Consider the following 15,202-nt stretch of genomic DNA (forward strand, 5'->3'; position numbering starts at 1 on the left):
GCAGACAATAAATAACAAAATGCAACATCATCAACGAATCCTCTGTGACTTTCGGCGGCATGGTTCGAGGATATCGACCTCCGTGCTCATCTATGGAAAAAAATTATTCACGCATACATTTTGAGACAAAACAATCTCATCACAAAGTCCATTTAGCAGTTATTCTGGAGCTGGTTTTTAAACATAGACTTCAAACCTATTATCATTAAAGTGCTCAGAATTTTTTTTAACCCTTTGAAACCGATATAAGTTTTGTCCTTTCACAAGCATTTAAACGTTAGAAATGTAAACAAATTTTCTTTCAAAAACAAAAGGCAATCAGCAACTTATCATAAAATGCCCTGCAAATAGCATAAGGTTTGTAAATAAAAACCATCTTTAAAAAAGAGAGAATCATTAGAGAATGATCAATAACAGAAAAAACATCAAGAAAACAATACTTCTGCTTATTATTATTATGCATTTAAAATTAGGCAATGTATTTTGGGACTTCTTTTCCAGGTAGTTTCCATTTTTTTTTTTTTTTTTTTCTCTCTTTTTTGTTTTCATTTTCGGGTCATTTTCTTCATCTCTTAACCAATTTCTTGCAAATTTTTCTGCACTTGCTTTTTGCCTTTTTTCCATGTTTTTAAAAGAAATGATGCCTATTTGCTAAGGGTTCAAAGGTTACCTTAAAACACCTAAAAGTTTACAACAACTTGGAAAAATTATAATAAAATTATAATATAATGAAAGCTCCAGAACATTTTTTATAAGGACCATGAGAAATGAGATTATTCTGTATAAAAAAAAAGGTGTAAAGCCACGTCATGTAAAAAAACCAAAAAGTAAGTAAACAAACAAGTTTGTAAACTGACCTTGACGTATAAAGTCTGCGGAGTGGCCCTTTAACTCAAAGTCCACTTAACAGTTTTCGCTGTCTTCTTCATGTGCATCTCATGGTCTTCATTAACTCTAAACTCCGTCTACTGAGGAGGAGGACAGTGAGATGCAGTTGAAAGCTCTGGAATAACGTTAGTAATTTCGAAAGCTACAGTTTCCAAAGTCAAGACTGAGCTTCCCTCATGTTACAAACTATAAACAGTTTTCCATAGATTAACATTTAGGTTGATTACGACGGAGTACTAGGGCTACTAAAAAAGACGAATAACTAATAAATGTAATAATAAGGTTGAGAAAAAAAGTCATAATATTTTTCATATATGGAATACGATCATTATATTTCAACAATGATGTAATATTCCAAGAAAAGTCAGTATTCTCTATTGAGAATAATCATAATATTATGAAAATTCCTGCCAATCTTAATTTTTCAAGTAAAAGAAGTCATAAAATATAGAAAATTAAGTTGTAATAATTCAAAAAGAGTTGTTTTATTATTAGCCCAGAATGGTGTCAAAGTACTACAACAATAAAGAAATACTATTTTGAGAGTTAAGTATATATTGGAAATAATGTCGTAATATTTAAAGAAAAGTGCTAATATTTCAAGAATAAAGTAACATTTATAATCAAAAAATTGGAATTGTTTAACGAAAGAGGGCAAGATGGAGTATTTAATTAGTATTAACTTTTATTATTACAATGATTTTTTAATAAATGTTTTTATCATTTAAAATTTTTTTGTAGATAAGGTTAAGATAAGATTTGTAATTTGAGGTTGTTTTTTAAAAAATATTACAACTTTTTTCCTCTACGCTGTATATTTTCTCTTGAAATATTGGGCATTTTATTTCTTAAAATATTAAAGCTTTTCTCCTCTAATTTGTACATTTTGTTTCCAAATATAAAGATTTTTATTTATTAAAATTTACAACTTTTTCCCTCTAAATTGTGCATTTTTTGCTTAAAATATGCCCACTTTTATTTCTTAAAATATACAACTTTTTCCTATTAACCTGTACATTTTCTCCTGAAATGCACGTTTATTTCTTAAAATGTTGCAACTTTTTTCCTCTAAAGTGCAATTTTTCCCTTGAAATATTACTTTTTTTCATATTACAGCGTTTTTGCAGTAAAGTTTTTACATTTATATTGAAATGCTTTCCCTTAAAATCCTGCCCTTTTCTCACAATATCACATCTTATTTTTTTTAAAACTTTAAGAAATTATTTTTTCCTGACAGCGGCCCTAACACTCCGTCGTAGGTTGATATGCTGGAAGAAGCAATTCCAAATATTGCTAAACATAAAATATAAAAAATAAAAAATAGTGAAAAGTTAACATGGCAGTATCAGTCTCTGATTGGTTTGCAGTCGCACAGACTTGAGGAATGTAGAGTCGCTTCATTTTCCCTTCACTTTGAACTGTGCTTAATTAAGTTGCATCATTTTCTGCTAAAAAAAACAAATAAAGCCCCAAAAAAACAACAATTTTTCTTATTTTAGAAACAAACCGAAATGCAAAACAACACGATAAAAAACGACGAAGTGCAGAGGACGGATTCCTTTTTGTTATAAACATCGATATTGCACCAAAGCAGCATATTTGGACGAGCATTCTGCATTACAGTTTACCTTTAGAGAAAAAGGATTTTCGATCAGGACGGTGGCTACCAGTGATATGCATAAATACAGTATAAAAATACAATATGGAAAAATCTGAAGGGGATTTAGTCGGGCTGCGTTGTGGGAGAGCGGAGGGTGAGTCGTGTTTGAGAGGAAAGAGAAGGAATTAAAATGTAGATACAGTTTTTTTGGAGCTACTAGAAGGTCTGGTCGTCGTTGCAGGACTCTGTGGCGTGTCCGAAGGCCTCGCAGATGTCGCAGTAGGGCCTCTCGTCGGACGGCTTGCCGTGATAGGTGGTGTGAGGTACCGAGTCGGGGCTCTGGGCCTGAGTGGGACAGTCCTCCGTGTCGTGGAGGTCGAAGCAGTCGCAGATATCGCAGAACAGACGCGGGGTCGCCTTCTTTTCCCGCTTTGATACACCTTCGACGAACCTGGAGGAAAGAGTGAGTGGTTTATCTTCTTCTTCTGCACCAAAGAGCTGCACCGTTATTAAAAACACATCAGTTTTTAAACACGTTCCTTCATTTCCATGAACTCACACTGTAGTTTTGTTGTTTTAAACTACTAAGTGTAGTTGGTGCAGCACAAATTAGCCAGCATGGCTGCTCACAACTCTGACTTTTATTTTTGCACTTACGTACCGATGCACATCTTTAAGATGTTATATTTTCCTTAATTTGATATACTCTATTTTTATGCTTATTTTTATTGATTGATTTTATGTCTTTTTGTCTTTATCATTGGAATCTTGAAGCACTTGGTGCATTTAATTTCTTTCTTGTAAAGCACGTTACGCTGCATTTCTTGTATGAAAGGTGCTATACAAATACATTTTATTATTATTATTACTATTATTATTACTAAAACTACTATTACTATTATCATTATTAATCTGATATTTACTTTCTATTTAAATGACCAAGTTTGACCAGAAAACAAATATATTCAATTTACAGAAATACATAAAAGCATCAGTCTTCTATTATCTATTTATCTATTATTTATCTTTCTATTATTTTATATTTTTCTCACCCATCTGTTCCGTCGTTGCCGTTGAACTCGGCCAGCGCGAGCTTCTTCAGTTTGATCTTCAGCTCCTCGTTCTTCCGCTGCAGGTCGACGATCACGCTGTTCAGGAAGTTGATCTGAAGGAGACGAATGGAGACACAGATCGGCTTCGTGTGAGCGCAGATAAAAACCCTGAACACGAGCTGATTTGACGGCGTCCTGACAGTCTCACCTGCCCCTCAGCGAACTCCTTCTCCTCCCTCAGCTGCTCCAGAGCTGCATCGCCTGCAGAGGAAACCAGAAAACAGTTTGACAAAAAGAATAAAACTCCTCATCAGAGCAGTGAAAACTCTAATCACGTCTCCTCACCTGACGGTGGCGCTTCCCTGTCTTCTTCCTCTGACACCTGCGTTCCCATGAGCCTTTGCTCTAGACTGTGAACTCGGCTCTGCAGCTGAGCTTTGTCTCTCTCCAACGTCTCCACGGCCGAATGAAGCGTCTTGGCCATGGCGTTTTCTCCTCGCAGCACCGCGATCTGCAGCGACAGACACATCGATCCCTTAAAACAGCTCAGAATGACGTTTAAAAGAAATGAAATGAAAGTCGCGTGCGTACCTCGTTCCTCAGAGTTTCTAGCTCGCGGTCTTTGTCTGAGATTAAGGCTCCGGTGGATTTCTGGAAGTTTATTTCCCCCACCGTCTCCTGATTAGAGATCGTTTCTCTGTAGAAAAAAAGAGATATTTTACTTCTAAATGCATGGAAATATATCGCTTTTTGCATTTGTTTTTAAAACACGACCCTGACTTCACTTGAATATTGTATTAATTCAAACACATAAATGATGCTGCATTTTTCAGCAGCACGATAATAAAACAGTGAAAAACCAAAAATTCAATATAATTTTGCAACCAAAAATCATCTTGGCTGCAGCTCAGTCGATTAATAGAGCCGTAAATTTTAACCACCTGCCTCCAAAATCACTTAAAACGGATCAGTGGCGCCCAGCTGACACCTCGAGAACATCTCTGCTACAGCTGCCAGCTCGATAAGTCAAACTGGATGTGAAGTCGTTTCGCTGAATCACTTCTCCTGTTTTTTCTCGTGTTTACCTGAGAACACTTTCTCCCTCCAAATCTGTTATTTCTGCTCTAATTATTGTGCATCGCTTCTTTGCTTCCCTCCGGCCGACACCACAGAGCTGTCAGCCGCTCCTCACATCGCTCCTCCTTTACTCTGTCGCTCTGATCTCACAACAAACCCACGACTTTGATCCGCGGCTGTCATCAGACGTTCATCAGACGTTCATCAGACGTCAGTCATCACCACTTCACCAAAAACTCTAATTTCAGTCGCTGCTTTGAAGGCTGAGACGCGCTAATCCTCTGATTACTGTTTCCAGACTTAGAGACGGATTCAAATAATAAGAGACACAATGAATTAATGTCAATTATTTAATAAGTAATAATCTAACTGTACTATCAGATATGAAAAAGTCTGATAGGAATAGCACCTGTTTTTGTTGTACTTTTACTTCTGTTTTAAGGTATTTTATACCTCTACTCCAACACAGATCAGAGGCAAGTATTGTGTTTTTTTATTACTTTTACTTTTTTTACTTTTCAGATTGAGGTTTTACTTCCAAATACGTAAAGGTTATAATATATGATGCATTATTACAGATTAAAACTACCCAACAATATTTGAAGTAAATAAAATAAGCTCCACAACAAAATTTAACAGTAAAATACTAACAGGGGTTTTTCTGCCGAATGAGTACTTTTACTTTTGATACTCTAAGTGCATAGTAAAATAACCGCTTTGCATATCAGCAACAGTAAGAATACCATTAAGCATGATTTTTTTTTTTTTTGTATGTTTGTTTTTTTATTAGTTTGTTTGTCTTGTTCGGTCAAATGTAAGTTTAAGCAATAATATTGTACATATAGTGTGAACTTCAGCTAATTTTGATTTTTTAATGTATTTATTAATTGCTTAGCTTCCGTTTCAGACTACAGACACCACTTTAAAAACATCCAAAATAACCTTAAAAGCTCTGAGACATTTATATTTTTTCAGGAGTCGGTGGTCTGGATCCCATGGGGGCTGTTCATCCCTTTGGCGGGTGATTGTTGTTTTTTTTTTGTCTTATTTCAGCCGTTTTCTCTTTTAAACATTGATTTTATGTAATGTTATAACCCCTTTAAGAATGACCTGTTCATTGATATATGCTGTACAGTGGATGTCAATACAAGAAAATAAATTGATCACAAAAAAATCCAAACCATGCTTTTAAATTAGGGTGATACCAGTTATGAGTCAGTGTGTAATAAGTCCAGAGGTGGAGAAAAAGTTATTAACTTTTAATTTAACTAACTATCAGTTACTAAAGATCTATAACTATCAACTAAATAACACATCAGTATTTAAAAAGCAGCAATTTATTACTATTTTCTGAATACATTATAGCCAGAGTCCACAAAGTCAGATTAAGAGCACATATACACATATATAAGGAACATATCTCTTACCTGGTCTTCATGTCTGGCTGCTGACTGTTTCGCTCGTCATTGTGCTGCGAAGCAAACACACACACGCAAATATAGAGGCATTTAAATAGAAGCTAAAACCGTCTGAGCTTCAAGAGTTCCCTCACAGCAGGACGTAAATCCTCGCGATGCCAAAACCTATTAATCACATCGCCGTTTCTGACTTAACAAACTCTGATCTACATAACAGGATGAAGGAAGTGGTTTATATTATAAAAGAAACATTTTATTAAAAGGTCAGTACCTCGTCAAGATGCTGAGACTTCTGGGAGGCCAGCTTCAGCTCCTCACTGCGAGGGAGGAGAGAAAAAAGGAGGTGACACATTTTAACGTGCTGCGCTGAAGGCAGGAGAGTCTGAGAGAGTATATCTGTGTCACCAGCACCGCTCTGTGCTTAAAGCTGGTGTGGAGCCAGATGTCTTCACATCTGTTTAACATGTATCCCATTTCTGCTCTGTTGACTGTTTGTAAAGGTGCAATATGAATAAAGTTATTATTATTTTTATTAGTCATTCATCCATTGTTAAAGTAAAATATTGATTATAGAAGCTTTAAAGCAAACCAAGGTCATTGGAAAATTCTCTGGTTTAAAATTCACGATTTATTCAAGTCAATTATTTCTCTCTTAGAATTTTCTAAAACAGCAAAATGTTGAAAAGAGTGAATCAGTAAAGTTAAGTAAATGTAATACAAGAACAGCTCTTATTCTGATATAATCTGCAGACTCAAAGCCATCTGGTGGTATAAATATCTGCTGCTACTTTAAACATCTTAAAGGATTTGACAGCTTTTAAAACCACAGTTTGAGGGGTTTATTCACTCTGCAGTGCTGATACAGGAGTGATACAGTACACATACGTGCACGAGGGAAAAACACCATCAGGATATTATAAAAATGACGCTGTAATCTAAACGCAAGATCAAATTTAGATCCAGCTGCACAGACTGCGTTGTCTGGGAATTTATCAATCTGGATATTTGGGATTTTGGAGCCGAGCGATTTGCTGAAGAAATTGAAATTAGCTCCATGTGGGTCATTCTTTGGATTTGTGTCAAAGGGAGAAGCTGTGTGTGAGGAATCGCTCGGTCTGAGCACCAGCTGGGGAAATGTTTCGCTGCCTGCTGTATAATTACATTACAGCCTCCACAGCATCCACACAACACGGAGGAGTTAAAGGGAAACGGCACGATAAAGTAAATATGGTTTATTTTGTGAATAAAACATTTCAGTTGTCTCTGTCACATTTTCTCCATCAGGGTGTAAAGAGAAACTGATTCAACAGAGAGTGAAGCAGCTGAGATTCAGCTTCTCCAATTTAACTTGGGAAATTGTTTTCTACATCGTCCATAATTTAAAAGTTTACAGTTTTATGCTTCATGTTTCACGAAAAACGACTGAAACTGAACAAAAAAATATGTAAAATTTACATACACCGAACACTGGCGGACACACCGGCGGAGAATGAGAGCAGAGCGGACATTCGGAGACACCGGCGGAGACACCGGCGGAGACACCGACGGAGACACCGGCGGAGAATGAGAGCAGAGCGGACACCGGCGTTTTTTTAAATAACACTGCATGGAGCCACGTTTGGACAGCTTTTTCTTTGTGCAGACTGGATTTTTAATTATCAGCTCAGACCCTCCGGACACATTAACCACACCAGTCTAATGAACGGGCTGACTGGCTGTGGGTCACCTTTGCAGGACACCGGGGGAGACACAGGCGGACACACCAGCGGAGAATGAGAGCGGAGCGGACATTCGGAGACACCAGCCACCTGTTCTGCAACTTACTGCCAGAGCTATGGTATACATGTGTTGTATAATGATTTGATTTTATTTTTTATTATTATTATTATTATTTTTTAAATGTATATACAGTATGATTTTATATTTATATTTTTTTGTTTTATTACAAACCCTGATTGGTTTGTCTGTTAAACACATCAGAAAAAATATCAAATTAATATAAATCATTTGGGCTGCGACTATTAATATTTTTATCATCAATTAGTCTATTTTCCTGACTAAGCCTGTGAGTCTGGAAAATTTCAAAAAATTAGACAAGAGAAAAAAAAAAAAAAAAAAAAAAAATAAATGTATATACAGTATGTGGGAGTATGTATGTATAAGTGCGTATTTGTATGAGAGTATACATGTATTTATATACAGGTTTGAAATCTTTGCACTCTTGCATGTAAACCACATTGAGCTGCATTTTACGTATGAAAGGTGCAATGCAAATAAAGATGATTAATATTATATTTAATTTTTTGAAATTTTACAGACTAACAGGCTTAGTCAGGAAAATAATCTAATTGATGATAAAAATATTAATAGTCGCAGCCCAAATGATTTATATTAATTTGATATTTTTTCTGATGTGTTTAACAGACAAACCAATCAGGGTTTGACTTACGACTGCACAAAACAGTATAAGATCTGAGCTGTGGTGGTTACAGCTGCTCTCTGGGACGCCACAAAAGCCACATTGATTCCACACCAACACACACACAACGTGACACACACACACACACACACACCGATGTCACAGTGAGAGAGGCGGCCATGTTGGAGCCAGGCGGTCCTAGGAGGAGAGACGGTGTGATTACATAAGAGCAGCAGACTGAGGAGGGATGGAGGAACACATTGTGGAGATGAGACAGGACGGAAACTAACAAAGTCTCGGAGGTGTTAAACATGACGACTCTTCATGCATTTTAACATTAATTCGGCAAATATAGAAAAGCAGACCCTCCTGAAAGAGGATGAAGCTGCTCTTGTTTCGCTGTGACTAAAGATATTTGTTGACATCTGCTGCTCCTCTTACAGGATGCTACATATTGATGACAATAATTCAGCCAATTACATCCATCTGGAGGTCTGACGTCACCGCTCAGGCCCTCTCATGACTCAGGGGAGGTGTGGCAGGATGATGTAAAGACTCATAAACACACCACATACTTACACACACACACAAACACACACACACACAAAGCATCTATAAATAGACTCAACATCAGGCTGGAGATGCACCACAAACACATCAAAGTAAAATAAAAACCTGACGTTAAAAGACGGAGTATTTTTACCGCGGCAGAGGCCATCAAAGTCGTCTGTATTAAATTTTGCTTCGTCATGTTTCGCTCTTATCAGTCCACAGATTTTAAAAGTGCTTGTTCACGCTTCAATTTAATCATTTTACGTTACAGCAAACAATTTTGCAAAGAAATGGCACTGTTTTAAAAGTCTGAATGCATTTTTCAAACCGCTCCGTAGAGACAGAGCACATTTTAAGTCCCATCGAGGGGAAAACGAAACATCGCTCTTAGATGACTTCGCATTGCGTGAATCTGCTTTCAAACAACAGAAAAATATCTAGAAGCTGCTGTGTGATGGGATGCGCTACCAAAAAGGTAAAGAACACAAACACAAACGTTTTTAAAAGTTGCCGATTTTAAAAACTGAGCTTTTAAGAGCACAAAGATTGTCATAACAGACCATAAATATATGTGAAGAGCTAAATTACTGAATACTAATACTACTAATCATTTGTTTTCATTTCCATGAGCTCCACTCTGGGCTGAGTAATGAGTAAAAGTACGAGTAATATAACTAATTACTTTTGATGCTGAGTAATTTGTAAAGTATTGTAGTAAAGTTTTTCTATGTGTGTCAAGAACTTGATTACAGATTTCAAGTAACTTGTCTGAGAATGTTTATGCCCATAATTAACCTTTTTTATTTTACAAACACATTTATGTACATCTGTACACTAGGGTCTTTTTCTTTTTTAAAAATCGATTTTCCTATGCATGGATAGAAATGTTTATGTCTCTTACATTTTGCAGTTTCACTATAAATTGAGCATCTTTTGGAAAAACAAATGTTCTATAAAAACTAATTAAAAAATAATAATAAAATAATGCAACCTGACTAAAACTCCAAGAATTCTTTTTGATAATTAATCCATGTGGAAATTAATGGAAATCAAAGACAGAAAATAATAAAAAAGAGAAAAAAAAAACAAACTGTAAGCTTGTACAACATTTTTTATGAGAACACTGAGGACTCATGGTCTAACATTTTTAGATGGAAGCCATAAAACCCAAAAGGTTTTCTATTTTTTTTACCATGATTATGAGTGTTGTGCGTTGTACTCCACTCCACCATCATATCCATAATCACATAATAGCTCCTTCTGGCTTAATTATGGGCTTTACACAACAATTTAAAGCATATTTACAAGTGGAAGCATCTCTCTGGAGAGCTGCAGATGGAGCCACTCTAATACCACATTTGACATTTGCAGCACTGACAGTTTTTTTAAATGTCTAAATAAAACTGCATGGAGCAACGTTTGGGCAGCGCTTTCTTTGTGCAGACTGGATTTTTAATCATCAGCTCAGACCCTCCGGACACATTAACCACACCAGTCTAATGAACGGGCTGACTGGCTGGGGGTCACCTTTGCAGGAGACACACGGCAGGAAAAAACACATTAGTTATCATGAGTACTCACATTTCCTTGCAGAGGTCTCCGATGCGCTGAGTTTCTGAGCTGCTGCGCTCCTTCGACAGGCTGAGCTCCTCCTGATATTTGGAGTTCTGCTGTTTTAAAGCCTCGAGCTGCGGAGGGACAGAAAAGGAAAGAGGGTCATAAAGAATACATACATACAAAGTTACAAAAATAAAAGGACATCCTGAGAGGAATAATTTTTACCATCTTAATAGCATATTTATAGCCGAAATGTTACGCTGGATTTATTTCTCCAGGGGTGGTGGGATAATTTTAACATCACCTTCGCTTCTCAGAGATTTTAATCCCGTCTGGAGCGTGCATGTGGTTTAATTTCTCACTCGCACTCCAGGAATAATTACTGCTGCAATTAGGGACTGTTAAATCCCGTCTGGAGTGACGGCCTTGTATCTTAAAGAGGATCTTGTGAAGTTTGTTTCCACATGAAGAGCTCCTTGTCCTCGTACTTTATTCATCTAATGAGCTCAGTGTTAAAATTTGAAATGAAGTACGTCAAGAATGTTTTTGCAAACCTAATAGATGCGACACTACTTAACACCAACATTTTGGCCTATTTGGGAATCAATTTGATGACAGAGTAAATTAAAAACAGCTTCAGAGAAAAAACTCATTAAATGTGCTGCTGAATGATTGTTAATATTGGCTACAGACATATTAGTTTTCTCTTTTGATTGGTGTATTTTTTATGGTTATAGGCCAAATTACAATGTTTGTTTATAATAACTTCTGCAAATAAAACCCTTACATCATGCACATACAATTCACATAAATACTGAACAAATGAGGGTGAGCAACAAAAAACAGTTTCCCAGAGTCTAAAATGATCTTATATTGCTTATTTTGTCTGATAAAAGTCAAAACCCCAAATGTACTCAGTTTATTATAACATTGGACAAAGAGCTGAATAAAGTAAAAAAAAAATTAAATCTTTATTGTTTTTTGCATTCATAAAAGTTGATTTAACCCTGTTTTTCACTGGCAAAAATTAGCACAAAGAAAGCACAGTTAACCACGGCTGAAACTGCACTGTGCTAACCAAGCTTGCAGCTAGCGACGAGGTTAAAAAGAGGAGAAGTCACAGTGTCATAATGCATCATATCGCTGAGGTACAACACATGCTCAGTAAAATCTGGTCTGCATTTGCCAGAAGAATAAACTTTTTTCTTTTAAATGAATTTTGCAGGTCTTTGATCATGGCGCAGATTTTTTTTTTCCTCAGCAGTAGTTTGTCATTCCCGGAGTGGATAATTGATCTGTCAGTCCATTCACAACTGATCTGATCAGATCGATGGATGATAGGAGCAACTGTTTGTGAGTGAATCCAAACTTTTGCTGACGTTCTGCTTCTCCATCTGCACTCCAACAGTGTGGTGCTACAAACAGTTGAACTCTATATATATATTCCAGCAGCGCTCCTAATGAATTATACAGCTCCAAAGTAGAAAATATATTTGTGGCGGTGGATGTTTTAATTGTGGCTGGTCGCCACAAATAAATGAATGCGAGGGAAATCCTGCCTTGGCTAGCATTCGGGTTATCTCCAACCTAATATGGGCACTACCGGCTCCAAAAAGTCCAAGACAGCAACGGCTAAAATGCCAAACATGAGGCTTCAAAATGGAAGCCAACAGACCAACGTCACAGTGGATTCATCTATAACAGCTACAGTCGATTAGAAATAACGAAATAAAAATTGTGAAATACTTACTGGCTACTGGTTTTGCATGAGTTTTAAGAGTTGAGAAAGTAAAGAGAGGGAGGACGCACAGCGGTTGAGACGGTGAGGTGAATTTAAAAAGACAAGATTGAGTAATTTCTGATCCTGAGCAATTGACATATAATGACTTAATGAATAAAGCTTGGATCAAAATATAAAAACGTCCAGTGGATCATTTGAATTAAAAGGACTTTTGGAGCACTTTGTTAAAAAAGGGATGCTATTTTCAAGATATTCAAGTACTTGATTTTTGTACAAATCCTGCCATAAGCTCAAACTCCCACGATGTATCTGAACATCCCTGCAGCCAGACGAGACGTTCTGGGTCATTAAGAGTGAAACTGCAGTTAATTCTTAAAATACACAAAGCCTTGATATATCTGTGATGAGTCAGCGGAGAGCAGAATGAGTTCAATCCACGTGAAACTAAAAATAAAACCCCCAGAGACACCAGTCCCTCCAACATCACCTCATGCAAACTTTTAGGCTCTCATTCAAGTCTGTGACTCCAAAAAAATGACATCTCATGAATCATCAAAGTGATTTTCAGCCACGTGCAGCTTTGAAAGACCAATAGTCAATATTTAATTAACACGTATGACTTTCAAATCAATGCATCACGTGCACGACTCACACTGTCAGCAGCATGTTTCTGTTTGCACATTCAGTGTGTCATCAGTGGTGTTTTTGATGCCTTTGCATGTGAGAGTTTCTGACTTTTCCAACCCCACATTATTCATCTATACCTCCAATGTGAAGTCTGCAGAGCGCACTCACACGCATATAAACAAATGCATGCAAACATGCAGAATCTACACATTATCTGGTCACAAGCACAGGCTACATCATACAATATAACACCAACATCAACAAAAACAATCATTTCTGAGAGCTTATTCGAGCCAAATTAATCCTGGTTGCAGTGACAATAAAATGTATTTGTGTCTGCTGCACTGAGATTTGAACCCCGTGCCAAAAATCAAAGACAATCCTACCTGGTAGCGAGGCGAGTAGATGTTACTGGAGTACCCCTGATGCAGAGCAGCTATGTCCATACCTGCACAGCTCACCACTGCCGGACTTCAACCGTATGATCACCTGCTAAGCGATGGCAGTGTTGTTGCTATGTCAGCCTGTCTCTACAGCATCACACGCAACGACTAAAACAAGCTGGGCATCAATAAACCATCAGTTCTCATCTCCCGCCGTGCACGGCTGCGAGAGGGAAATGGAGAGCGTGTCGCCTCAGCAGCCTCGCTCTCTCTCACTCTCTCAGTTGCATTAAAGAAGCCGAGCACTTCCATTATGTAAGCCCAGCAGGATAAGCTCCTCCCAGACTCACACACACACCCCCAGCTCTCTGATGCTCACACTCTTGTTCCTTCGCTCTCGACACCATATGTGCTCTCCTCTGAAAGATTCACCTCTCATTCACAGTGTTTAACATGAATCACAGCAAACACGAGAATCAGCTGGAGTCTGCAAGTCGACTGCTTTGTTTTACAGTAACGAGGTCTGATAAAAACAATAACTAGGCAATCATATTCTCTCTTATCCTGGCGCATCTGTTACAGAGACAATCTGCAGTGAAATGTGAGATTTACAGTGGAGTATTAGCTCAAAAAAGCATCACGATTTACAGTGTTTTGCTGTAATTTGGAAAAACTGAACATTACTGTTAGAACTTTTATAGCAATTTCACAGTAAAGTGACATTACTGTAAATCGCCTCAACATTATACTACTGTTAAATGTATTACAGTATTCTAAAGTAGAGTGTGACAGTCTGTGGGTTTACAGTGTAATATTCTGAAAGCTCTGAAAAGCATCAAGATTTATGGTGTTTTATTTTGAAAAAAGCTTTACATTACTGAAAGTACTTTTACAGCAATTTCACTGTGACCAATTTTGCCGTAAAATTACAGTATTCTACAGTATAATTCGAGGTTTACAGTGTAATATTGGCTCCACAAAGCATAAAGACTTACTGTATTTTTTCAAAAAACTGTACATTTCTGTAAAAATGTTGCTGTATTTTTACAGCAATAACAGTTTCCACTCTTCTAAGAAGTCTCTCTACAAGATTTTGGAGTGTATCTGTGGGAATTTTTGCTCGTTCATGCAGATGTTATACACCTGTGGCGATGGGACTAAATGAAACACCTGAATTCAATGATTAAGAGGTGTGGCCTGATACTTTTGTCCATTTACTGCAGTGTATGCTAAACCACGTCTGCAACGATTTTCTGTCATGACAGACAATAAAGTTTCCTGAATATAGATTAAATTTTCTATCACTTTCTCCCCCGACTCCAAAATTTCTGAATGCTCCGTTTACGATCATAGAGGACAAAGAAATACAGCAAATAACCACAACTGAGAGGCTGGAAACTGATTTTTCTTTTCTTATTTTCTTGTCATCTCTCTACTCTTGCAGTCTAATAAAGGCTGAAAAATGAAACACAAATAATAATGATGTTAATGATTGAAATACAACTAATTGATTATCAAATGTGTTGCAGATTAACTTGAACAAATCGTTTCAGCTGTAGCTCCAACAGATGTGTAACAGCACGAGACAAGAGGCTGAGCACAAGTCAACCGTGCATTAACTAAAGCAATGCAGTGTGTCCGGCCAGGCGTCTCACACACACACACACACAGACACACACACTCTGCCATGTGCAGTATTACATCACAACTTACAGCAACATGGCTGAGTGGACAGAAGAAGCAGATGTAAGAGCGTTCCCGCTGAATAAATTATGTGCGTTTGTTTTCCTCCGCAGAGACTCAACTCTCTCTTTGTTGTAGCTGCAAAAATATTCTTAATTTTTGATGACATTATGCTGATCCTTTCAGCTTCCCTACAGCATGTATA

The 15,202-nt window shown here is 37.1% G+C and overlaps 1 protein-coding gene across 2 annotated transcripts in view; it reads right to left on the minus strand.

The window, feature by feature from the left end:
- Nucleotides 1–1,817: 1,817 nt before the first annotated feature.
- Nucleotides 1,818–15,202, minus strand: part of clip1b (CAP-GLY domain containing linker protein 1b) — a 35,408-nt gene continuing 22,023 nt past the window's right edge. For both annotated transcript variants that reach the window (XM_042509767.1, XM_042509766.1), the window contains 8 exons: nt 10,588–10,694; nt 6,307–6,352; nt 6,045–6,088; nt 4,132–4,237; nt 3,886–4,051; nt 3,749–3,801; nt 3,541–3,653; nt 1,818–2,939 (listed from right to left, as the gene is read on the minus strand). In XM_042509767.1, coding sequence (XP_042365701.1) covers nt 2,705–2,939; nt 3,541–3,653; nt 3,749–3,801; nt 3,886–4,051; nt 4,132–4,237; nt 6,045–6,088; nt 6,307–6,352; nt 10,588–10,694 — 870 coding nt within the window. In that variant the 3' untranslated portion in view covers nt 1,818–2,704. The remainder of the gene's footprint in view (nt 2,940–3,540; nt 3,654–3,748; nt 3,802–3,885; nt 4,052–4,131; nt 4,238–6,044; nt 6,089–6,306; nt 6,353–10,587; nt 10,695–15,202) is intronic.

Source organism: Plectropomus leopardus, chromosome 20, assembly GCF_008729295.1.
Source record: "Plectropomus leopardus isolate mb chromosome 20, YSFRI_Pleo_2.0, whole genome shotgun sequence".
NCBI classification, from domain to species: Eukaryota; Metazoa; Chordata; class Actinopteri; order Perciformes; family Serranidae; genus Plectropomus; species Plectropomus leopardus.